We start from the raw sequence: 25,982 nt of genomic DNA on the forward strand, positions 1-25,982 counted from the left end.
GTCATGGGGCGACAAAACAAAACAGCATGAATGATCTGAGGAGAACTCAGTAGTTTATCTATCTGGTTGTGGAGACGGAGGCTGGTGCTTGGATCCCCCACTGTGCCTCCTGCAAAGTCTAGCCAGCCTGTGTGGCCTTGGGCAAGCTGGGCAATTCCAGGATGCCCCTCAAAAGAAGGGAGTGGCAACCCAGTTATCCTGTTTCCCCCAAAATAAGACCTAACCTGAAAATAAGCCCTGGTATGATTTTTCAGGATGCTCGTTGTCTATGCCCTACCCCCAAAAGTAAGCCCCAGTTAAGTGAAACTGTGCCCTCCATCCTTGTGCAGCAGCCAGAAGAAGACATGACTGTACAGTATTTGAATAAATGTAGAAAGTTGTACAAGGAAAAAATAAAAAATCCTTTGAAAATAAAGCCTAATGTGTTTTTTGGAGCAAAAAATTAATATAAGACCTTGTCTTATTTTCTGGGAAAAACGGTATCTGTACAGTAGGACCCCCATATCTGCAGAAATCAATTCCAATTCCCTCCCAACAGATGCAGGAAAATGCGAAACACTATTTTAATAGTGAACCCTTTACATAGCATGGTCTCTGGTTCCCTCTAGTGACAAGCTCTGGGAATCTTGTATTCTCATAGGCTTTCATGGCCGGGATCCGATACTGTAGTTGTACGTTTTTCGGGCTGTTTGGCCGTGTTCTGGAGGTTTTTCTTCCTGATGTTTCGCCAGTCTCTGTGGCCGGCATCTTCAGAGGACAGGAGTTAGAATTTGTTACGTTCCCGCCTGTCCCTTGACTGTTTCACCAATCTTGCACATGCGATGTGTCGTGTTGCTGCCACCAGTTGATTATATCAACCTTGTTTAGTATTAATCACAGAGGTCCAGGTAATGTGTCATTTTCAAAAGAACCAAGTAAAAAATTATTATAACAGGAAATGAACGTTCAGTCAGTATTGTTAGGACCCTCCCCAGAAAACTAAGTGAATCAGAGAAAACAAACTGAAACAGTTGTCATGGAGGACATCAAGTCCTGAGCCGCTCCTAATAAGTAGGTCTCAGCGTAGACATTGACGTCCCTTAGTCCTTGCAGCCTAGAGGACTCCAGCATCACCTCCGATACCATTCTTCCCTCCGTTTGTCAAGTTCCCCGTTTCCCTTGTTTGTTTTCCGTCAAACACAGGTCCACCTTGGGACACGATGTATCATTTTCTCTTTTTACATGCTGCCACCAGTGGATCTTTATCCACGCTACACAAACAAGTTTCTTAGACATGAACAAGTTTATTTATTACTTGATTGGTAAATCACAGAAGTCATATATGTTTTTTTTATTGTTCAATCATTAAACCTGGATAGGGTTACACGTTTGCTTGTTTGTATTCATTCCCATTAACCACAGCAACAATATTTTATGATTATTTTCTATTACTTTTATCTCTTATCAATACGGGATTCTTGCCCCCAATAATAGATATGGTAACCGTCAGCACTGAATTTGCCTATTCCCGTCCATTTTAGTTCACTGACGCCCATTCAATGTTTATTCTTGCCATCTCCTGTTTGACCACCTCCAGCTTCCCAAGGTTCATAGATCTTACATTCCAGGTTCATATGCAGCATTTTTCTTTGCAGCATCGGACTTTCCTTTCACTTCCAGGTGCATCAGGCTCTAGTTGCATCAAAGCACAATGGCATGGGGCTTTGATTTGTTACATATGAAATGATGTATCACACGGGAAAGCCGCCTGATCAGGTCAGTTATCTACTAAACCACTTAAAAAGTGAAAGTGTTCCTCCTCAGTGATGGTACAAACTGTCAGGTCTTGGAGAATTTACACTATATACTCATTCAAGAAAGATGTTTATTTATCATCTAGTCTTCTGTACATGAGACAATTAATAAAGTGCTCTTAAAAATGCTACCCAGAAGAGATCAAGTTCTGTTCTAATTGAAAGAACAGCTAATGCCCTGTATACTTGGTGTCTGTTGATACCAGAAAAGGGACCCGTTCATTCATTCATTCAGGAGGGTGAGCAATGAATTTCCCTCATAAATGTCTGATTCTCCAGGGCGCTGAAGACCGAAGATGAATTCAAGAAACTTCCGATGGATCTCCTCAAACCGGGCAGAGGAGCAACTTGTGTAGAAGAGGCAAACTAATACACACAGGAGGGACATCCCTCTCCACACGCTCGCACTCTGCCCTCTGTCTTTCTCATGGAGATCAATGTACTTCTTCCACTCTACCTCATGGTGTCTGAGAATAACCCTGTGTCTCGTTTATTTAGGAAGAAAGAAAACAGGTTAAGCTATGAAGAAAGAGACTTTGTTGTTCTGACTGTGATTTGTCATGCAATAAAATGAAATCTATACTTTGTCTTGTTCCCTTTAGGACCAGCGTGCTAACATTCTCTCAGCTAAAAGGGTATTTCTGTCCCCGATGTCCCAGATCTTCCACTTCTGCTCAGGAGAGGAAGGCACAGGATTCTGAAATGGCTTTTTCTTCTCCTCACTACTGATGGCGAGAAAAAACACGGTTACTTTACCACCCTCCCAATCCAAGCCAGAATTCCCTGCTGAAGGAAAAGAAAGGGACAGAGTGGATGATGGGACCTGCAGAAAGTCAGCCTCCTGTGGTCCTCAGGTTACATTCATCCACCTGGGGCATTTATGCAGCCCCCAGGACCCTTCAAGTTTAAAGGGATGAAAAAAGAATGATGTGGTTAAGAGGGAAAGAACAGGTGAGAGGCAAAAATAAAAGGCAACAGGAGTAAGGTCAGATTCTTGAATTCAGGTTTTTAGCAATTTTTGCATAGAGATTAGAACTACTATAATGTCTAGTACAAAAAATAACAACAACAAAAGAGACAGAGAGAGAACCCAACACATCTTCAAGAAGATCTGAGAAATCAAAGGGAAATTTAAAACTCAGTTAGAAATGCCAAAAGAGCAGAAGAGAAGCACACTGTCTAAGGAAGATAAAAGAAATAGATGATGGAAACAGTATACTAAAGACAGTAGAGATAAATAGAGCAGTGGTTCTTAACGTGGGCGATAATGCCCCCCAGGGGGCGATTTCATTTTTCAGGGGGGCAGTGGAACGAAAAGGGGCGGCGTGGGGGCGCTGGAGCAGAAGGGGGCGGTAGGGGGGCGCTGGAGCAAGCCAAACCTGTGAAGATGGCTGCAGCCTTTTTACAGTGTGCATGAATATATATTTTCCTCCAATCTTAATTTAGTTTCAGACTTTTTGTCTTGAAATTTTTAGTTCCTGCATTTGTTTTTATGCCCTTTTTATATTTCTTTTTGCGTCCTAAAATTCACTTGCAGCTAAATCATTAAATGTTACTTTTTTGGCAGCATTTCATTTTCTTGGAATTTAATTTTGTTTTCAGGGGTCATTGGATTTAAGTGTCTTAAACAAACAAACAAACAAACAAACAAACAAACAAATAAATAAATAAATAAATCATCACTGCGGGGAGGGGGGCAATGATAACTTCCTCAATGGCTCAAGGGGGCGTTTCTTTCAAAAATGTTAAGAACCACTGAAATAGAGGACAGAGTGCTTTGAAGAAGAATCTTATGATGAAAAACCTACAGTCCTAGAAAGTGAATTGAAATTTGCTCTGAAAGCATTGAGAAGAAATAAATCACCAACACTAGATAGGATACAGATAGAGATATTTCAAGCCACAGAGATTGAATCAGTCAAAATCCTAACAAGAATATGCCAACAAATATGATGAAACAAAATGACATATATTTCTGGATATGTGCAGAGTGCATATAAGTCGGTGAGTGCCAACTGCTGAAATCCGCATTAGGAGCTGGCACTTGAACTATGTCAAGTCCAAGGGCTCTTACCCCACAACGCAATGCACCCCCAGCAGAGCCCTGACTGAGAAGAAAGGAGGGAAAAGTTGGGGGGGTTCCCTATCTTCCATCTTTACAACCCTCACCCCAATTTTTTTCCATCCTGTCAATGCATCTGCCATGTGCTTATGCCTCCACCACTGTCCACCATTGCTGCTTCCTTCCTTGCTAGTAAAGTAGGCTCACTTACACATGAGTAAACAAAGATCTCTGTGGAATAAATATCTCCAGAGTGAACAGAAAGATCACTCAAGTTTGAGATAAAACAGATCACACTGATAAGGACCATTTAAGCACAAACCAGACTGTTCCAAATTCCTCAGTCTGGCCCCAAATCCCCCGTTGGGACCGGCCCAGGGATGCTTTACATCGAGATTTCCTGCTTTGAGAAGGGGGTAGAACTCGAGGACCCTTGGGAGTCAAGGCCGGCTTCACACTTCTAGGAGGATGTGAAGCCAGGACACAAATGCTCCTGGAAATATCAAGCTCAGATTTCACAGACTGAGCCTCCATTTCTTGTGCAAGTGAAGGAAGCGCCTTATTTTAAACCACCCCCCACCCCCAGGCACTGAATGCTCCCAGCCTTTCCTGACTTATCTCTTTTTGGGGGGGATGGTGCAGTTCAGTGACTTCATAGGCTTTGCCTAACATTCCTGCCCTGATGCCCCTCACACCATGGAGTATTCAGCTGTGAGATGCTCTTCCCTCTTGTGAGGGACTCAGAGAAAGTGGGGGAAGGAGGAGACTTCAGGAACAGTTAAAGCCATTTTCCTGGTTTAGACTTGGAAGTCAAAATAACAAGCACTTCTGGGTACGTGCAGAGTGTATACATGTCGGTGAGTGCCAGCTGCTGAAATTCGCATGAGGAGCTGGCGCTTGCTCCGTCTCCTTGGGATTGAATATCCAGGAGTCCCCCCCCCCACACTCACCAGTTTCCCTCTCCTCTCTGCCTCGCACCTCCTTTCCCTTTCCCAGAGGCCTGTTGTTCCTCCAGCTGGAAGCAGAGTCCCACTCCCAGGGTTTGGTTTCCTCTCCTACAGCTGGCAACCCTTCACCTGCAGAGGACGGGAAAGACAAGGCGGCCGATGGGACCAGAGGGGAAACCCTGCAGCCCTGCAAGGGCCAGCCTGATGGAGGGAGAGTCCAGGCGGGCCTGGTGGCTGGCCTGCTTTTGAAACATTTAGTCGTCCAGTGAAGCTCCTCCCTCTTGCCTTCCCAGGAAGGAAATGAGTTGGGCAGATTCACCTTTTCGAGGTCACCACCTTCACCCCAAACTAGTCACACTCAAGTGCCTCACTTCTTCTTTATTAGAAAGACCCACCAGGGAAGGAGCAGTCGGAGGTATTAAAATATGTTGAACAGCAGCTGTGCAATATTTGAAAATAGCCCTCCAACTGCACTTGTTATGTGACATTGAGTTGCCCTTGACGTACGGTGACACCATGAATGACCCCAACTGCCTAGCTCAGCTCTTGCAAACTCAAGACTGTGGTTTCCTTTAGGGACTAAATCCATCTCGTATTCTGTCTTTTTCTTTTCCTGCTGCATTTAACCTTTCCCAGAGTCATGGTCTGTCTCAAAGAATCCAGTCTTCTCGTGTTGTGCTCAAAAGAGGACAATCTTAGTTTCAACATTTTTGCCTGCAGAGAGACAAGGCTAATGGGAGTTAGTCAACCTGAGGGTCTCTGAGAAACAGTATTCAGACCAAAGGCTTAAACGAAAAACTTTATTGAAAAAAAAATAAGAAAAGTAAAGTAAACAGAAGTTAAATCTGGCAGAGTCAGAGGTGGTTTGGTTGCAAAATAACAAGAAACTTTGCACAAACAGGCTCTGTTCAAAGAACATTAAATGAGAAAAATGGTTGACTAAAATAATAAAATGATGCCCTCATGACAGCCTAACTAATCCTGACATTCGATACTTCAGATCCTTCTTTCCAGGGCCTGGTGGTTCTGCTGAGGAGTAACTCAAGTCCTCTCTCCTAGCCTTCTTCTGAATGGGAGTTGTCGTTGTCCATTCTAACTCTTTCCTCGCCCTCCTTCTGCCTTCTCCTAACCTCTCTCTCTTCAGAGAGCTCTCCTTTAACCTGCTCTGGCCTCTTTGTTCTTTGGGCATCAAGGATATTTTGGGTGTGGATTCAGGAACAGGAGTGGGAGCTGGGGATCCAAAGGTACCAATATGGTCTCCCCAGCCTATTGCTGCCAGCTCCCTTCCTTCCACTGTCCCTGGGCCAGATTGACATATCATCAAGAATGAGCCACCAGGGCTGCCAGCCCGGGATTTCCGTGGATCCCTTTGATGTCAGTTCTCTCCTTCCTTTCTCCTGGGAAACGAAAGTCAAATCAAGCCATTATCATTTATAGAAGAAATCAAAATTATATGAGGGATTCACCATCTCGCAAGAACTAGACCAAATCAAACCTTTATACTTTCTAGGAGCAAAAGAGACGAGTACACAACCAGATTTTAGCGATAGTAGAAGGCACGATTATAACTTTCCCTCACACAACTTGAGCAAATATCCGTATTTAAGTGATGCTTCACCATCCAATGGAATAGCATTCTCTTGTTCCTGGTCAATGCAAGCCTATTCACACCAACATCACCCCACGCTCATGATAAAACACGCAACATATTTGTGTGATGGAAATACCACATGAATGACTACTCTTAAACTCACGAGATCTGGGCTGGAATGGGACATCCTACAACCAGTTACAAGAATTTCCTCCTCCTTGGGGCTCTTGAGAAAAAGAACATATCCTTTCTCCCTCCAAGGGTCCAGGAGAGTGTATCTCAATAGGGCCTGGGAAGTTGTGGCAAAACAAAAGAAAAACTCAAACAAACAAACAAAAAAAGAGTTGTGGGTGTGGTATCTTTTGAAAACACAAAGGAGATTTCTGACATGCAGGAAAAAGGGCTACTGTCTCTTTAAGAACTGACTGGCAGAGGAAGGAAAGGACTCCTGGAAAGGGAGGAAGAAAAAGCCCCCCCCTGCAAAAAAATATTGATTCAGTTTCTTTCCTGGGGAGGAGGGTAGCCAGGTTCAATTTTCCTCCAAGATCAGCTTGAATGCCTTAAGGGGAGATTGTGAGGGAGGCTTTTCTATCCACAAAAAAGAAGGGGAGGAGGGTCTCCCCAGAGAAAGAGGCTCCAGAGAAGGTGTAGAGACGGGATCCTGTATCAGCATCATGAAAGGACACCTGCTCCTCTTCATAGTTCAGGGACACCTGGATCCTCCTCAACTTCTCACTCAAAGGAAGATCAATTTCATCAGAAAGGTTGGAGGCCCTGTAGCCACCTACCAGCCTCCCCAAAGCCCAGATCCCTTCTTCGGTTCTCCATTCAACAGGGTCTTTTCTACGTACGGACTTCCTGGCCACCCCCACAGCCCAATTTCCCTCACTCCCTACAGTGACTTCCCAGAAATGCCTGCCTGCGGTGAATCCCTCATGTCCCAACACAAAAAGTTTATTGTTAAATCTCTCAGGATTGTCAGGTAAATCTTGCCATCTGCCTTTATATCTCACACTTTTGTGATCCTCAGATAGGATGAGGTTGGGATGTGCTGTCTTTGGGTCCAGGGTGACATTTGCTGTTTGGGGACAAAGAGAGACAAAGAGCAGAAGAGAAAATGAGGAGAATGAGGTGGGGAGAAACCCTGTGGTGTGACTTGTGTCATTAACACACCACACTAGGTTTGTACAAGCAGCCATTTAAATCTCATTGAACATGTACAAGAAAACCATTATGTATAATAAATAGGGTAAAAGAGAACTTGAGGCCCCATTGAAGTTAAAAGACTGATTTACGCCTGAGCTGCCTTTAGATCCTGCCTGGGTCGATGCCTGGATAGAGATGGCACCTGGGTTTGGGGTGTGGGGTCGGCTCCCAATTTCCCCATCCTTTCTCTCTGTGTGTGGCCTGTTATGGGTCAGCCATTGTTTACGGAGGTGAGAGGGTGGCCCTGCCTGTGAGTCGTGGACCGGTTGGAGTTTTGGGGGGGCGGGACAAACTCGTGCGCATGTTCGTGGAGGGAAGGGGCATGTTCACATGCATGCGCAAAGAGGCGGTGCTCACTCACAGAAGGGCACACTCGTGCGCATGCGTGTTTTGGACCCACTGAAATTTCCAAACACTCTCCAGAGGAAGCCACATATCCAGGTGGGAAGCGTGAAGGTTTACTCGAGAGGTCCTCTCGTCACTCAATCACACAGCCCTTTCTCTGCCTGGATGGGTTACTTCCAGGAAGGTCAGCGCTGTGGTGATTGGGAAAGGCCTCCCATGACCGGCTCTCCCCCAGCACACTCCGAGTGACTTCATTCCTTGGTGCTTCAGGGAAAACACACATACGCAGGTTGTGGCAGAAAGCGTGAGCAACGGATTTGAAGGCTCTTGATGGGACCAGCAATTGCTTTAGCTCTTGTGTGTCTAAAGAGCCTCAAACCAAGAAGGCCCCCCTCCCTTCCACAGATGTAGGGAGGCATGAGAAACGTACCTTTCTGTAGTCGGGATCCAGATAACACAGTATCTGTGAAAGCAAAAAAGATGCACAAATCAAGCAGCAGAGCCTCTTATACACAAACATACCCTCCCACAAACATATCTGGGCTGTATCTATTTCCATTAATATTTAGAAATTTTAATTGGGTGTCTGCTCTTCTGGACGAGGCCAGAGGCTTCATAGCATCTGCAGATAAAGTTGAGGAAAGAGGACACCTTTGCTCCGTCCTTCTGCCGATTAAAAGAACAGCTGAGTCCATCTCATGAGGTCTGAGGACCATTTGATGACCCATATCTAGCTAATTTAGTAGTTTGAGAAGTTTCTCCTATTGCCATTGTTTCACACACCTTGAAAATAAAACAACACTGAATTTTGTCAGAGGCTCTATAGCTGTGTCAAAGCCCTATGGCACTGGGGTTTGATTTGTTACGAAAGAAATAATGTTCTGAGGAAATCCTCCCGATCAGGTTCACCCTTAAAAAGCCAAAGTGTTCGTCTCCAATGAATTTATTAGTTAAGAGCCAGCAGGATGATGGGCCCACAGGAATCTGGGTAATCCAAATCTTGTCGTTTTTATGAATGCAGAACAACTCCTGCTATATGCAGAAATTCAGGGGTGGATCCCCTTTAAGGAGTTGTATAGAAGGAAGACTAATAGCCACAGCTGACTTTTGAATGGCCTAAGTAACAATCAAGTCTCAAAGTGTTCACATTGTGGGTTTACACAATATAGTTATTGTCTAGTTTCCTATAAGTGAGACAATTCATAAAGTGATCTTAAAAATGCTACTAGGAAGAGATCGATTTCTCTTCCAATTGAAAGAAAAGCTGATGAGAATACATTGTGTGGCATTTGTTGATTCCAGAAAAGGGACCCATTGGTTCTTAATTCATTCAGGGGGGTGAGCAGTGAACTGGCCATCGCATGTGTCGGATACCAATATCCAGGGTGCTGAAAACAGAAGAAGACTCCAGGAACCTTTAGAAGGAGTGTCCCCCCCCTCCTCCCATGACCACACTGTGTCAGCTGCCTTTTTCATGGAGAACAACACACCCCTCCCACTCTACCCCACAGTCTCCCAGAATAAGTCTGGGTCTGGTCTTTTCAGGAGGAAAGGAAAGAGGAGCTGGGCTGTCTGGGAAGAGCTTTCTCTGTTGTGACTGCTATCCGTAATGCAACAAAACAAAAACCACACTCCTATCTTGTTCCCTCTAGGACCAGGGTCTGTCTTTGCAGGCGCTCTGACTTACCTCTGAACTGCTTCGTCTGCTTAGCTAGAAAGAGATTCCTACCACGGACATCCCAGATCTCCCACCTAAGCTCAGGAGGGAAAGCCACAGGATTCTCAAAGGGCTCCTTGTTCCTAGGACTGTTGGAAGAGGGGAAAAAAATTACTTCAAACCTACTTAACCCTAGCCAGAATCTCCAGGAAAACAAAGGGACTGAGTGGAAAGCTGCAGAAAACCTAAAACAGAGACAAAATGTGGTCCATGGGCTGCATGTGGACCCCAGAGGCATTTTGCAGAGGGATTTGCGGGGGACCTAAGACCTTCCATCCCTCTCCTTTCCCCCAAGAAATGAAGCCACTGCAAACCAGCAGCATCTCGGCACTTTCTCTTTCCATTTTTTAAATGGCTGAAAATGGCTTTTGAAGAGGTACAGGGGGTAGCAGTTGGTTCAAGCATTTGTCTCCCCGGATCAAACCCTTAGCGATCAAGAGTCCTCATTCTGCCTCACAACCGAAGGCAGGAATAACAGGAATCCCAGGAAACTGAGTTTCCATAGCTATCGCTGTGGAAGGCGAATGATATCAAGAGAGGATGTCTTTCAGCAATTAAAACTTCCTCTTTCCATCCCGCAGTTTTTCCAACCCACTTTGGGAGCTGCAGGAGAGGAGAAAGGTGTCTTTAATTACTGTGAATAGCTATTGCTGAATCAGGAAGAGAATCTTTTTAAACTATAGACAGAGAGGAGATGCAACCTACAACTCCTGCTCCCAAATGTCTTCACACTGCCTAGAAAAGTTTAGGGCTTCATTATCCCACTCCAAACTTTCTGTGTTTCCACGAAGCTTTTGTTTGTAACATTCTTGCTGTATTGTATTATTTTCTTTGTCCTGTACCATGCAGAAAGAGCTTAAGAAATATGTTACTGTTTTTCCTGTGTTCTATTCAGCTGCTTCCAACTTACGGCAACCCTTAGAATTAGTGACCCTCAGAGGATCCTACCAATAACAGACGCTCAAAAACAAACGTGTACTGAGATATTCACAAATTCCCTAATTTAGTGTAATTTTTAAAAACAGTTATAGCAGAATGAGTTGGAAAAACGAAGAAGACAGGAAGGAGCCATGGAGGGGAGGAAAGGATTGTGCTCTGGCAGTGGCCCTGGGTGGATGGAGGAGGTGCTCCCGAGCATACCCTTTGTTGTTACCTCTCCCAACGGTCGAGAGCCAACATCATCTCTCCAGGAGAGTTTGGGACCATTTTCCTTCCACAAAGGCCCTTCCCAGGATTATCAAGGCCTGATGAAAAAAGAGCAGCTCCACTCACCTTTGCAAGAGGTTTCTGACATCCTGGAGGGGGAAAAAGAGAAAGAAAAGGGAATTCAGTGATTCTACCACGTCAGTCTTTGGGGAGGCACCCACAGGCCCTCCTTATTTTCCACTCTAAGCCCACCCCATTCCGGAGGAGAGATCCATCATCTCCTACAAGAAGGCTTTAAAAAACTTTTTTCTGCCTCTGAACTGCCACAAGGGAGTAAGGGGTTTCTGAAGGACCAGGGTTAAGGTGGCAGGTATTTTATCTCCTCTTTTTTAGGGCAAAGGATTCTTGGAAGGTAGCAAAACCATTTAAAATGGGGTGTCTCTGTGTGCTCGTCATCCATGAGAAGGGTTCCAGTTCTGAAGCAATGGATGAGAGCAGCTCTGGTGACCAGTTTCCAAAAGAGGCGAACCAGCTCTTTTTGGAAGGCTTGGAAGAAGAGGCAGGATTGATGCATGGCTGGGAATCAAAGCATTGGCAGAGAAGTGAAAACTGCAGGTGTTCCCATCAATATTTAGTCCACACTGAGATAAACACATTGACCTGACTATCTCGATTCTTCTGTATGTACAAAAGTTGATTCTCTCTACATGTAGATGGGGCCACAAAAGTATTTCAAAGCCAACTTTTCCCCTGGAGAGCAGCCTGGGATCCTTCTGCCAATCTTACCTGCAGGAGTTCTCCTGGGGGCTGCTGACACTTCTGCTTCATCTCCCAGATGAGACCTCCAAGAGAGGAGAGCTCCTCGGAGAGCCTGGCCAGGTGCTCCTCCCTTTCCCTTGCAATCTCCTTCTCCACCTCTTCCAGTCGGGCCAGAAGAAGCTCCTCTTGTTCGTTCAAAAAGGAGTGAAGTTCTCTGAATTGTTCCTTTGTCTTTTCCATCTCTGCCTTTGTCTCTTTCTGCAGGAGGAGAGTCAGAAAGGAGGGGGAGGGAATGAGGCTGATGGCAGGGCCTGTGAAGGGTGGTCTCAAAAAGTCAAGGCTCCAAAGGTGAAATCAGGGTTGGGACTTGTGCTGCTGAGATACTGGATCAAAGTACTGCTATATATATACACACACATGGATATAGCTATACAGTTTCTTAGTCTGGTGCCATAGCTTAAGTGTTCCACCTGCTAAGAGTCTACACTTGTCATGGGATCCACCTGGAGGGCATTGCTTTCGACTTCTCTCAGAGCCTCGCCATGTTATGGTGTGCATCGAAGAAGGGGGATAGATCAGTAGAGAAGAGTTAATGGAACGACAGTTGAAAAGTGGATCCTTTTAGATGAGGGGATGGGCAAATTCCAAACTATACATTCCTGCCTCTGGACGTTGGAGGGCTGCATCTATTCCTGCACCCAAACATGAAATAGATTTCTTAAATCTTTTCAGCTCTTACAACTCACTTGTATCCTAGTGGAAAACATTTTTGTAGATGGTTGAGGATGCAAGATCGAAGCCCTCAAAACATGGTAGAATCACAGCACACACACCCCAATGCTGAGACAAAAGAATCAATCGAATGGAACTTTTCATATATTAAAATGTAACTTTTGCAGAGTGGGATGAAAGGGGGGCTGGAAGTCCAGGAGCACAAAGGGCTATGATTGATCCCTGGGGACACATGCTGTTATTTATAGGCTGACTACACATGTGCACACGCAGACATTGAGCTATAGATCGATAGATGGAGATATAAAGATGGGGATGGATAGATACATAGATGGATACATGGATATAGGCCGATTGGCCTAGAGACACACACACACACACACACACACTCACTCACACACACACACTCACACACACACACACACACACACACACACACACACACACACACACACACACACACACACAGAGTACTGCTGGGATGCGTACTATATATATATCCCAACAGTACTATATACTGCTATATAGTACTGCTGGGATATATATATATATCCAATTGCCCTATATCCAATATATATATATATCCAATTGGCCTATATCCATGTACTGTACTTGCATTTTCCACATGCTGGTTAAAAAAACTGATCCCTTTTTAGGGACACCGATACTCACAAGTAACTCTTGGCTTTCTTCTTCTGTTTTTGCTTTATATGTTAAAATTTTGGCTCTCTCCTCCTCCAGAAGCTCCAGGCGGCTGGAGATGAGATCCTGAAAGGTAAAAAAAGAAGTCCATTTTTAATTTAGAGGCAAAGGAGAACTGAAGAACGTGCTTCCTCCCAATCACGGAGGGACGGGCTCTTTTTCATCTTGGACTGCCCACTGTACCCTCCACATCGGTTAATGGATTTCTTTCTGTGTCCTTAAAAAAAGCCTATCTGAAGCTGCTCATCTTGTTTCCAAGGAAAGTTGCATTGTCTGAGGAATGTGAGATTATTATATGTTTCTCACACAAACACACACAGAGACACATACTAAGACTCCCATCAAGGGCTGTATTTAGACTCTGGGACCCCCAATGTACCTCAGGTTTGGGGCTCCCTTAGGAATTAAAGCAAAAAGGAAGAGCAAAGTGTGCTGTTTATATACCGCCCCATAGCACTTCAAACACACTTTGGGCAGTTTACAAGTTAATTATGCAGTCTACCACACTGCTCCCCCAGCGAGCTGTGTACTGTACTTCTTTTACTGACCTCGGAAGGATGGAAGGCAGAGTCAATCTTGAGCCGGCTGCCTGGGATTGAGCATAGTTTTGTCTGCAATATATTTGTTTAACCACTGCGCTACGAGGCTCTTACAAAGTAAATCACCAAATTTACAAATAATACAAATCAAAGTCCATTTTTTACATGTCATTGGAGCTTATATGTCCATTGTTGTTGTTGTTTAGTCATTAAGTCATGTCCGACTCTTGTGACCGCATGGACAAGAGCACGCCAGGCCCTCCTGTCTTCCGCTGCCTCCCAGAGTTGGGTCAAATTCATGTTGGTGGCTTCGAAGACACTGTCCATCCACCTCGTCCTCTGTCATCCCCTTCTCCTCCTGCCTTCACACTTTCCCAACACCAGCGTCTTCTCCAGGGAGTTTTCTCTTCTCATGAGATGGCCAAAGTACTGGAGCCTCAGCTTCAGGATCTGTCCTTCCAGTGAGCACTCAGGGTTGATTTCCTTCAGAATGGATAGGTTTGATCTCCTCGCAGTCCAGGGTATTCTTAAGAGTCTCCTCCAGCACCACAATTCAAAAGCATCAATTCTTCGGCAGTCAGCTTTCTTTATGGTCCAGCTCTCATTTCCATACATCATTCCTGGAAAAACCATAGCTTTGACTATGTGGACCTTTGTCAGCAAGGTGATGTCTCTGCTTTTTAAGATGCTTTCTAGGTTTGTCATTGCTTTCTTCCCAAGAAGCAGGTTTAATTTCGTGGCTGCTGTCACCATCTGCAGTGATCATGGTGCCCAAGAAAGTAATATCTGTCACTGCCTCCATATCTTCCCCTTCTATTTGCCAGGAGGTGATGGGACCAGTGGCCATGATCTTAGTTTTTTTTAATGTTGAGCTTCAGACCATTTTTTGCACTCTCATCTTTCAACCTCATTAAGAGGTTCTTTAATTCGTCCTCACTTTCTGCCATCAGAGTGGTATCATCTGCATATCAGAGGTTGTTGATATTTCTTCCGGCAATCTTAACTCCGGTTTGGGATTCCTCCAGTCCAGCCTTTCACATGATGTATTCTGCATATAAGTTAAAGAAGCAGGGGGACAATATACATTGGTGCCCCACATAGCGACGATAATCCGTTCCGGAAAAATTGTCGCTATACGGATTCGTCGCTATACGGGGCAAAAAAGCCCATAGAAACACATTAAAACGTAATTAATGCGTTCCTATGGGCTTGAAACTTACCGTTCAGCGAAGATACTCCATAGCGCGGCCATTTTCGCTGTTCGTTAAGGGAGGAATCTGTCCCAGAAACAGCGGGCGGCCATTTTGAAACCGCCAGTCAGCTGTTATAAAAGCATTGCTATGATCTGAACCGATCATAGCAAAGCCAAGTTCCACTGCCAGCCAGCCCTGGAGGACGCCCGGCCTCCTTGCCGGGGCTGTCCCAGGACACAAACAGCTGGGCCAGAGGGTCTTTCTCCGGTGAGCAGCGGGCTGGAGGGATGCAGCCGCCGGGGGGGGGAAGGGGTGGTGGAAAGGGACGCGTCGGCCACCCATCACTCGCCAGCCAGTCAGCTAGCCCAGGAGACACCCGGCTAGGGCAGGCGGGCGAGGGGTTAAAGGGATGCAGCTGCCAGGGGGTGGGGAAGGGGGGGTGGGAAGGGACGCGCCGGCCACCCATCGCTCGCCAGCTATCCCAGGAGACACCCGGCTAAGGCAGGCGAGCAAGGGGTTAAAGGGATGCAGCCACCGGGGGGTGGGGAAGGGGTGGGTGGGAAGGGGCATGTCGGCCACCCATTGCTCGCCAGCCAGTCATCTAGCCCGGGAGACACCTGGCTAAGGCCGGCGAGCAGCGGGCTGGAAGAAGGCAGCCGCCCGTGGTGGGGAGGAGGAGAGGGAGGGGGCGCGCCAGCCTAACACCGCTCGCCAGCTAGCCCGGGAGACACCCGGCTAAGGCCGGCGAGCAGCGGGCTGGAAGAAGGCAGCCGCCCGGGGTGGGGAGGAGGAGAGGGAAGGGGCGCGCCAGCCTAACGCCGCTCGCCAGCTAGCCCGGGAGACACCCGGACAAGGCCGGCGAGCAGCGGGCTGGAAGAGGCAGCCACCCGGGGTGGGGAGGAGGAGAGGGAAGGGGCGTGCCAGCCTAACGCCGCTCGCCAGCTAGCCCGGGAGACACCCGGACAAGGCCGGCGAGCAGCGGGCTGGAAGAAGGCAGCCGCCCGGGGTGAGGAGGAGGAGAGGGAAGGGGCGCGCCAGCCTAACACTGCTCACCAGCTAGCCCGGGAGACACCCGGACAAGGCCAGTGAGCAGCGGGCTGGAAGAAGGCAGCCGCCCGGGGTGGGGAGCAGGAGAGGGAAGGGGCGCGCCAGCCACCGCCAGTGAGCCAACCCCGCACTCCCCGTCTCCTTGGCGGGCGAGGAGGGGGTCTCTGGTGCACCACTGCCCCCGTCCAGCCACTGCCACCCTGATCCCGGTCCCCGGTGGGTGCCTCCTCCTTTGCAGCGCCGCCCGCCGCAACTGCTCTCTGGCTCGGAGCCCCAGGGGTTCCTGTGCGCGGGGATTGGGGCCAGGCCCTTCACCCCTCCTTCCCTCCCTCCTCCCGAGGCACCGATCAGGTGTTTGCTTTGCCATGATCCGTTCCCCAAGGAGGGAACCGATCATCGCAAAGCGAAATTTCCCCATAGGGAACATCGGAAAGCGATCGCAAAAGCGATCGCAAAATCTTCATCGCAAAGCGATTTCATCGTTATACGATGCAATCGCTATGCGAGACACCACTGTACAGTCTTTTCGTACTCCTTTCCCAATTTTGAACCAATCAGTTGTTCCATATCCAGTTCTAACTGTTGCTTCCTGTCCCACATATAGATTTCTCAGGAGATAGATAAGGTGGTCAGGCACTCCCATTTCTTTAAGAACTTGCCATGGTTTGCTGTGGTCCACACAGTCAAAAGCTTTTGCATAATCAATGAAGCAGAAGTAGATATTTTTCTGGAACTCTCTGGCTTTCTCCATAATCCAGCGCATGTTAGCAATTTGGTCTCGAGTTCCTCTGCCCCTTCGGAATCCAGCTTGTACTTCTGGGAGTTCTCGGTCCACATACTGCTGAAGCCTGCCTTGGAGGATTTTGAGCATAACCTTGCTAGCATGTGAAATGAGTGCAATTGTACAGTAGTTGGAGCATTTTTTGGCACTGCCCTTCTTTGGGATTGGGATGTAGACTGATCTTTTCCAGTCCTCTGGCCACTGCTGAGTTTTCCAAACTTGCTGGCATATTGAGTACTTTACAGCATCTTAACAGCATCTTACAGTACCTTAACAGCATCATCTTTTAAGATTTTAAATAGTTCAACTGGAATGCCATCACCTCCACTGGCCTTCTTGTTGCAATGCTTACTAAGGCCCACTTGACTTCACTCTCCAGGATGCCTGGCTCAAGGTCTGTAACCACACTATCTGGGTTGTCTAGGACATCCAGTTATTTCCGGTATAATTCATCTGTGTATTCTAGTCATAAGGGATTTAGTTTAGATTATACCTGACTTGAGTTTTGTAATAAGATAGGGATGTGGTGGCGCTGTGGGCTAAACCGCAGAAGCCTATGCTGCAGGGTCAGAAGACCAGCAGTCGTAAGATTGAATCCACGTGACGGAGTGAGCGCCCGTCGCTTGTCCCAGCTCCCGCCAACCTAGCGGTTCGAAAGCATGGAAATGCGAGTAGATAAATAGGGACCACCTCGGTGGGAAGGTAGCAGCGTTCCGTGTCTAAGTCGCACTGGCCATGTGACCACGGAAAGATTGTCTTCGGACAAACGCTGGCTCTATGGCTTGGAAACGGGGATGAGCACCGCCCCTAGAGTCGAACACGACTGGACAGAAATTGTCAAGGGGAACCTTTACCTTTACTTTTATCTTTGTAATAAGAAGCTGATGATCAGAGACACAATCAGCTTCAGGTCTTGTTTTTGCTGACTGTATAGAGCTTCTCCATCTTTGGCTGCAGAGAGCAGAATCAATCTGATTTCGGTATTGCCCATCTGGTGATGTCCATCTGTAGAGTCTCCTCTTGTGTTATTGGAAAAGAGTGTTTGTGATGACCAGCTTGTACTCTTGACAAAACTCTATTAGCCTTTGCCCTTCTTCATTTTGAACTCCAAGGCCATACTTACCTGTTGTTCCTTTTATCTCTTGACTCCCTACTTTAGCATTCCAGTCCCCTAGAATGAGAAGAACATATTTCTTTGATGTCAGTTCTAGAAGGTGTTATAAGTTTTCATAGAATTGGTCAATTTCAGCCTCTTCAGCATTGGTGGGTGGTACATAAACTTGGATTACTGTGATGTTGAAAGGTCTGCCTTGGATTTGTATTGAAATCATTCTATCATTTTTGAGATTGTATCCCAGTACAGCTTTTCCCCTCTCTTTTGTTGACTATGAGGGCTACTCCATTTCTTCTATGGGATTCTTGCCCACAATAGTAGATATGATAATCGTCTGAATTGAATTTGCCTATTCCTGTCCATTTTAGTTCACTGACGCCCAGGATGTCAATGTTTTTCTTGCCATCTCCTATTTGACCACATCCAGCTTCCCAAGGTTCATAGATCTTACATTCCAGGTTCCTGTTTGCTTGTTCCAGCTGAGCGTCCTTTCGGCTTTGGCTCTGGAGCTACTTGTCCTTGTCCTCTGCTCTTCCTCAGTAGCATGTTGGACGCCTTCCGACCTGAGGGTCCCATCTTCCAGCGTCCTATCTTTTAGCCTTTTGTTTCTGTCAATGGAGTTTTCTTGGCAAAGATACTGGAATGGTTTGCCAGTTCCTGCTGCTATTTTACTTAATGGTTAATTCAGGCCCGGCAGGAGAGGAAGCTGAACACCTTCCATATGCGTTGCCTCCGAGGGATTTTTGGTATCACCTGGCAGGACAGAGTTCCAAATAGAGTAGTCCTAGAACGAGCTGGAATTTTCAGCATGCATACATTACTGAAACAGCGACGTCTACGCTGGCTTGGGCACGTTGTGAGAATGGCTGATGGTCGGATTCCAAAGGATCTCCTATATGGAGAATTAGTGCAGGGAAATCGCCCCAGAGGGAGACCACAGCTGCGATACAAGGATATCTGCAAGTGGGATCTGAAGGCCTTAGGAATAGACCTCAACAGATGGGAAACTCTGACATCTGATCGTTCAGCCTGGAGGCAGGCGGTACATCATGGCCTCTCCCAATTTGAAGAGACCCTTGTCCAGCAGGCCGAGGCAAAGAGGAACTCACAAAGGAAGCAAAACCAGGGAGCTGGACAGGGGACAGATTGGATTTGTCTTCAGTGTGGAAGAGATTGTAACTCTCAAATTGGCCTCCTCAGCCACACTAGACGCTGTTCCAAGTCCCCCATACAGAGCACGCTACCATAGTCTTTCGAGACTGAAGGATGCCTACATAATTCAGGCACTTTTACAGATGATTGCATACAAAGTATGGTTTCACAAGATAGGTTTTTGTAACAGAAACTCTTTAAATTATTATATATATGTTTAAATAGACATCCAGCCTTCTGGCAGGACCCCACCAAGGCAGTTTCCCCCTTTGCCCCCATTATTAATCCAGGATTGCCCCCAACCTCCACTCATAAGGAAAACTTTGCGCTGGAAATCATGTCTTGCTGGGCTCTGGGAATCTGTTCGAAGACAGAATCAGCAGAAAACGTTTTCAGGCAGGATCGACAACTATTTCACCCCCTGGTCCAGATTTCCTCCTCCTTACCAGGGGTGTCTATGAGGGGGGGAGACAATAAAGGGCACATGTCACCCTCCCCAAATCTGGGCATTCCCTTAAATATATGCACATAAAAACCACTGTCAACAATCCAGAGGCATCACGAACAGGCTCCCCACCCCCCAAATAATTTTACCACCACTCTTGCTACCTTGTAGTCCTGGGCAGCCTCCTCCAGAGGAACCACCTGGTGATCTCGGTGCTCCTTCGACCATTTACACACCATACAGATGGGGGCTTCATCATCCTTGCAGAAGAGCTTCAGGGGTTCCCGGTGCTTCCCACAGGCTCCCCCCTTTCTCTCAGTGATTATTTCCTCTTGAAGACGGAGCTTCTTGGTCAATTCCACAAAGTTTGCCAGCTGCCGATTGGAGACGAGGCTCCTTCGGACGTTTTCTCTGCATTGAGGGCAGGAAACCTCTTCTCCCTCCGACCCCTCCCAGCAGTGGGTCAGGCAGGCTCGGCAGAAGTTGTGCCCACATTCAATAGTGACTGGATCCTCGAAATAGTCCAGGCAGATGGAGCAAGTGGCTTCCTCGCACAGATCCTGAACGGTAGCCATCTCCCGTCCCACCAGGAAGTTAACTGCTCAGTTTCGCTTTCCCCGCTTCCAGAAAGTGGGTGTTTTCCTTCCCTTGAATGTCTCAGCAGGGAATCGTCAGCATGTGAAAAGGACAGAAGTAGGTGGAGCAACAAGCACACACACACACACACACACGCACACGCACACGCACACACAAATGTGTTTGTAAAGGGAAAGAAAGGGAATGAATTAAAAGGAAGGAAATGTGGTGCGGGAGGAAAGTTTGGTAGAGACCCCTGGACTGCCAGAAAATGAACACGGTGGGTGTTGAAATGTGGAGCCCGAACCTCGGGTCAAGAGGTGTTGTTAGGAGTGCCCTCCGGCCCCAAGGCGAATGTAGGCACCCAAATGGCTCCTCCACCCTTTCCACCCAGGCTGTGGATACTGCGGACTTGGAACTGGGAATGAAAGGGTCATTGGTGGCAACCCAGACAACTCCTGTTTTGGCGGGAAAGGAAGGAGGGGGGAGGGAGCCAGCGGAGGCAGCAGCCGGGGGGGGGGGGGAAATGACCCCACGTCCATCGTACTGAGGGGAAACTGAGACCCGGGAGTGGAGACGTAAGTTGAGGGAAGAAAAGGAGAGAGTAGAAAGAGAAAGGGAGGAGAAGAAGGCATGGCTTATGGAAGAATTGAGAAAGATGGGGTGCTACCTGGACCCTGGGAATCCCCGGGTGATGAGAGATATGTCCCCTGGGGATATGCAGGGGATGAAGAAACCACCCCGCTGTTAATCCCAGAGCCTGATGACATCGAACCCGGAGAACCCTTATGGGTTCAGGCTGGTCCATGGGCTTCGAAGTCAAGTAACCCATTCGTGGAAGACTGGTTGCCCCTGCCAGAGCCGTTGCTCCCTCAGGAGAAGTTTGTTCCCCACTTACTGGACATTTCCATACCCATTCCCCAGTTAATAAATGAAGACAAGTTGTTTGGTTTAAAAGCGTCTCCTGGTTTATTTGGTTCGGGGGAGGTGAAGACTAATGAACCCTCACATGAAGCTCAGGCTGTTCTGCTCTGGGCACCTTCTGAGAAGGCAAGAAAGAACCTCTGGAAAAGGCAATCATGCTGGGAAAGGTGGAAGGCAGAAGGAAAAGAGGAATATCAAATTGGGAGGTGGGGAAATTCCCTAAAGGAACCACAGGATTGGGTCTGCGGGAGCTGAACAGGGCTGTTGAGGACAGGACATTTGGGAAATCGCTCCTTCAGAGGGTTGCCATAAGTCATGGCTGACAAAACAAAACAGCATAAATGATCTGAGGATAACTCAGTAGTTTATCTATCTGGTTGCGGAGCCAGAGGCTGGCAGTTGGATTCCCTACTGTGCCCCCACTGCAAAGTAGAGCCAGCCCGTGTGGCCTTGCGCATGCTGCCCAATTCCAGGATGCTCCCCCCCAGAAGAAGGGAATGGCAACCCACTTATCCTGTTTTCCCAAAAATAAGACCTTACCTGAAAATAAGACCTAGTATGATTTTTCAGGATGCTTGTAATCTAAGCCCTACCCCCCAAAATAAGCTCCAGTTAAGTGAAACCCCACTGGTCAACCTTGTGCAGCAACCAAAAGAAGACATGACTGTATTTGAATAAAGGTAGAGTTGTATGAGGAAAAAATAAAACATCCCCTGAAAATAAGGCCTAATGCGTTTTTTAGAGCAAAAAATATAAGACCTTGTCTTATTTTCTGGGAAACATGGTATCAGTACAGTAGGACCCCCATATCTGCGGAAATAAATTCCAAGCCCCTCCCAACAGATGCTGGAAAATACTAAATACTATTTTAATAATGAATGCTTTACATAGCATGGTCTCTGGTTCCCTCTAGTGACAAGCTCTGGGAATCTTGTATTCTCTTAGGCTTTTACAGCCGGGATCTAACAGCTGTAGTTTTTTTGGGGGCTGTTTGGCCATGTTCTGGAGGTTTTTCTTCCTAATGTTTCACCAGTCTCTGTGGCTGGCATCTTCAGAGGACAGGAGTTAGAACTCAGAATTTGTCACGTTCAGGCCTGTCCCTTGACTGTTTCACCAATCTCGCACAAGCTACATGTCATGTTGCTCCCACCAGTTGATTATATCAACCTTGTTTATTATTAATCCCAGAGGTCCAGGTAATGTGTCATTTTCAAAAGAACCAAATAGAAATTGTTTATTGTAACAGGAAATGAACATTCAGTCAGTATTGTTAGGGCCCTCCCCAGAAAACAAAGTGAATCAATGAAAACAAACTGAAACAGTTGTCATGGAGGACATCAAGTCCTGAGCCGCTCCTAATAAGTAGGTCTCAGTGTAGACATTGACGTCCCTTAGTCCTTGCAGCCTAGAGTACTCCAGCATCACCTCCGATACCGTTCTGCCCTCTGTCTGTCGCGTTCCCCCAGTTTCCCTTTTCTATCAAAAACAGGTCCACCTTCGGACACGATGTGCCATTTTCTCTTTTTACACGCTGCCACCAGTGGATCTTTATCCACGCTATACAAATAAGTTTCTTAGACATGAACTGCCACATACAACAAGTTTATTTATTATTTGATTGGTAAATCACAGAAGTAAAGTCATATATGTTTTTTTTTATTGTTCAGTCATTAAACCTGGATAGGGTTACACGTTTGCTTGTTTGTATTCATTCACATTAACCACGGCAACAATATTTTTATGACTATTTTCTATTACTTTTATCTCTTATCAATACGGGATTCTTGCCCACAATAAAAGTTATGGTAATCGTCTGAACTGAATTTGCCTATTCCTGTTCATTTTAGTTCATTGATGCCCAGGATGTCAATATTTATTCTTGCCATCTCCTGTTTGACCACATCCAGCTTACCAAGGTTCATAGATCTTACATTCCAGGTTCATATGCAGCATTTTTCTTTGCAGCATCGGACTTTCCTTTCACTTCCAGGTGCATCAGGCTCTAGTTACATCAAAGCAGAATGGCATGGGGCTTTGATTTGTTACATATGAAATGATGTATCACACGGGAAAGACTCCTGATCAGGTCAGTTATCTACTAAATCCCTTAAAAAGCTAAAGTGTTCCTCCTCAGTGATGGTACAAACTGTCAGGTCTAGGAGAATTTACACTATATACTTATTCAAGAAATATGTTTATTTATCATCTAGTCTTCTGTACATGAGACAATTAATAAAGTGTTCTTTAAAAAGCTACCCGGAAGAGATCAAGTTCTGTTCTAATTGAAAGAACAGCTAATGCCCTGTATACTTGGCGTCTGTTAATACCAGAAAAGGGACCCATTCATTCATTCAGGAAGGTGAGCAGTGAATTTTCCCCATAAATGTCTGATATCAAATTCTCCAGGGTGCTGAAGACCGAAGATAAATCCAAGAACCTTCCGATGGGTCTCCTCAAACTGGGCAGAGGAGCAATTTGTGTAAAAGAGATCCCTCCCCTCACGCTCGCACTCTGTCCTCTGTCTTTCTCATGGAGATCAACGTACTTCTTCCACTCTACCTCATGGTCTCTGAGAATAATCCTGTGTCTGGTTTATATCGGAAGAAAGGAAACAGGCTGGACTATCAAAATAGAGACTTTGTTATTTTGACTGTGATTTGTCTTGAAATAAAATAAAATCTACACTTTGTCTTGTTCCCTTTAGGACCAGGGTGCTAACATTCTCTCAGCTAAAAGGGTATTTCTGTCACAGATGTCCCAAATCTTCCACTTCCGCTCAGGAGAGGGAGGCACAGGATTCTGAAATGGCTCCTTCCTTTCACTACTGATGGAGAGAAAAAAATACAGTTACTTTACCACCCTCCCAATCCAAGCCAGAATTCCCTGCTGAAGGGACTGAGTGGATGACGGCACCTGCAGAAAGCCTAGAGCAGCCGTCGGCTTTATGTGGTCCTCAGGCTGCGTTCATCCACCCGGGGCATTTATGCAGCCTCCAGGACCCTTTAAGTTTCAAAGGATGAAAAAAGAATAATATGGTTAAGAGGAAAACTCTTTAAATTGTTAAGAACAGGTGAGAGGCAAAAATAAATGGCAACAGGAGTTAAGGTCAGATTCCTGAATTCAGTTTTTTAGCAATTTTTGCATAGTGATGGAGAACTACTATAATGTCTTGTATAGAAAAAACAACAAAAGAGAGAGAGAAAGAACCCAACACATCTTCCAGAAGATCTGAGAAATCTAAGGAAAATTTAAAACTCAGTTAGGAATGCCGAAAGAGCAAAAGAGAAGCACACTGTCTAATGAAGATAAAAGAAATAGCTGTAGATAGAATACAGATAGAGATATTTCAAGCCACAGAGACTGAATCTGTCAAAATCCTAACAAGAATATGCCAACAAATATGATGAAACAAAACGACGTATATTTCTGGGTATGTGCAGAGTGCATATATGTCGGTGAGTGCCAACTGCTGAAATCCGCATTAGCAGCTGGCACTTGAACTACCGGTATGTCAAGTCCAAGGGCTCTTACCCCACAACACAATGCACCCTCAGCAGAGCCCTGACTGAGGAGAAAGGAGGGAAAAGTTGGGGGGGGGTTCCCTACCTTCCATCTCCACAACCTCCACCCAAATTTTTTCTGTCCTGTCAATGCATCTGCCATGTGCTTACGCCTCCACCACTGTCCGCCATTGCTGCTTCCTTCCTTGATAGTAAAGTAGGCTCATTTACACGTGAGTAAACAAACACCTGTGTGGTATAAACATCTCCAGTGTGAATAGAAAGATAATTCAAGTGAGAGATAAAATAGATCACTGGTAAGCGCAAACCAGACTGTTCCAAATTCCTCAGTCTGGACCCCAATCCCCCCCTTTGGACCAGCCCAGGGATGCTTTACATTGAGATTTCCTGCTTTGAGAAGGGGGTAGGACTTGAAGACCCTTCGGAGTCAAGGCCAGCTTCACACTTCTAGGAGTGGGAAGTAAAGAGAGGATGTGGGGGCAGGACATACGTAAATGCTCCTGGGAGTATCAAGTTAAGATTTCAGACTGAGCCTCCATTTCTTGTGCAAGTGAAGGAAGCGCCTTATTTTAAACCACCCCCCACCCCCAGGCACTGAATGCTCCCAGCCTTTCCCGACTTATCTCTTTTTTGGGGGGGATGGTGCAGTTCAGTGACTTCATAGGCTTTGCCTAACATTCCTGCCCTGATGCCCCTCACACCATGGAGTATTCAGCTGTGAGATGTTCTTCCCTCTTGTGAGCTCTGATGCAATATTTCCGGGACTGAGAGAAAGTGGGGGAAGGGGGTGACTTCAATACCAGTTAAAGCCATTTTCCTGGTTTAGCCTTGGAAGTCAAAATAACAAGCACTTCTGGGTACGTGCAGAGTGTATACAAGTCGGTGAGTGCCAGCTGCTGAAATCCACATGAGGAACTGGCGCTTGCTCCGTCTCCTTGGGACTGAATATCCAGGAATCCCCCCCCCTCACCAGTTTCCCTCTCCTCTCTGCCTCCCACCCCCTTTCCCATTCCCAGGGGCCTGTTGTTCCTCCAGCTGGAAGCAGAGTCCCACTCCCATGTGTTTGGATTCCTCTCTTGCAGCTGGCAACCCTTCGCCCGCAGAGGACGGGAAAGACAAGGCGGCCGATGGGGCCGGAGGGCAAACCCTGCAGCTCGGCAAGGGCCAGCCTGATGGAGGGAGAGTCCAGGCGGTCCTGGTGGCTGGTCTGCTTTTGAAACATTTAGTCATCCAGTGAAACTCCTCCCTTCCTCTTGCCTTCCAAGGAAGGAAATGAGTTGCACAGACTCACCCTTTCGAGATCGCCATCTTCACTCCAGACTAGTCCCACTCAAGTGTCTCGCTTCTTCTTTATTAGAAAGACCCACCAGGGAAGGAGCAGTCGGAGGTATTCAAATATGTTGAACAGCAGCTGTGCAGTAGCCCTCAAACTGCACTTGTTATGTGACACTGAGTTGCCCTTGACTTAGGGTGACACCATGAATGCCCCCAACTGCTTTGCTCAGCTCTTGCAAACTCAAGACTGTGGTTTCCTTTAGGGAGTAAATCCATCTCGTATTCTGTCTTTTTCTTTTCCTGCTACATTTAACCTGTCCCAGCTTCATGGTCTGTCTCAAAAGAGGACAATCTTGGTTTCAACCTTTTTGCCTCCGAGAGCCAAGGCTAATGGGAGTTAATCAGCCTGAGAAAC

The 25,982-nt window shown here is 46.6% G+C and overlaps 1 protein-coding gene across 2 annotated transcripts in view; it reads right to left on the bottom strand.

Moving 5' to 3' along the window:
• Positions 1 to 5,588: 5,588 nt before the first annotated feature.
• LOC140704054 (E3 ubiquitin-protein ligase TRIM7) overlaps positions 5,589 to 25,982 on the bottom strand; it is a 104,703-nt gene continuing 84,309 nt past the window's right edge. Inside the window, exons 1-7 of one of the 2 annotated variants that reach the window (XM_072988741.2) lie at positions 19,436 to 19,936; positions 12,971 to 13,066; positions 11,594 to 11,824; positions 10,934 to 10,956; positions 9,632 to 9,750; positions 8,375 to 8,407; positions 5,589 to 7,471 (exon numbers count right to left, since the gene is read on the bottom strand). In XM_072988741.2, the coding sequence (XP_072844842.2) occupies positions 6,954 to 7,471; positions 8,375 to 8,407; positions 9,632 to 9,750; positions 10,934 to 10,956; positions 11,594 to 11,824; positions 12,971 to 13,066; positions 19,436 to 19,846 (1,431 nt within the window). In that variant the 5' untranslated portion in view covers positions 19,847 to 19,936 and the 3' untranslated portion in view covers positions 5,589 to 6,953. Of the gene's footprint in view, positions 7,472 to 8,374; positions 8,408 to 9,631; positions 9,751 to 10,933; positions 10,957 to 11,593; positions 11,825 to 12,970; positions 13,067 to 19,435; positions 19,937 to 25,982 lie in introns of those variants that run through there. The other variant, XM_078388586.1, reaches the window with a different exon arrangement.

The sequence above is a fragment of the Pogona vitticeps genome, chromosome 2 (genome assembly GCF_051106095.1).
Source record: "Pogona vitticeps strain Pit_001003342236 chromosome 2, PviZW2.1, whole genome shotgun sequence".
Classification (NCBI taxonomy): domain Eukaryota; kingdom Metazoa; phylum Chordata; class Lepidosauria; order Squamata; family Agamidae; genus Pogona; species Pogona vitticeps.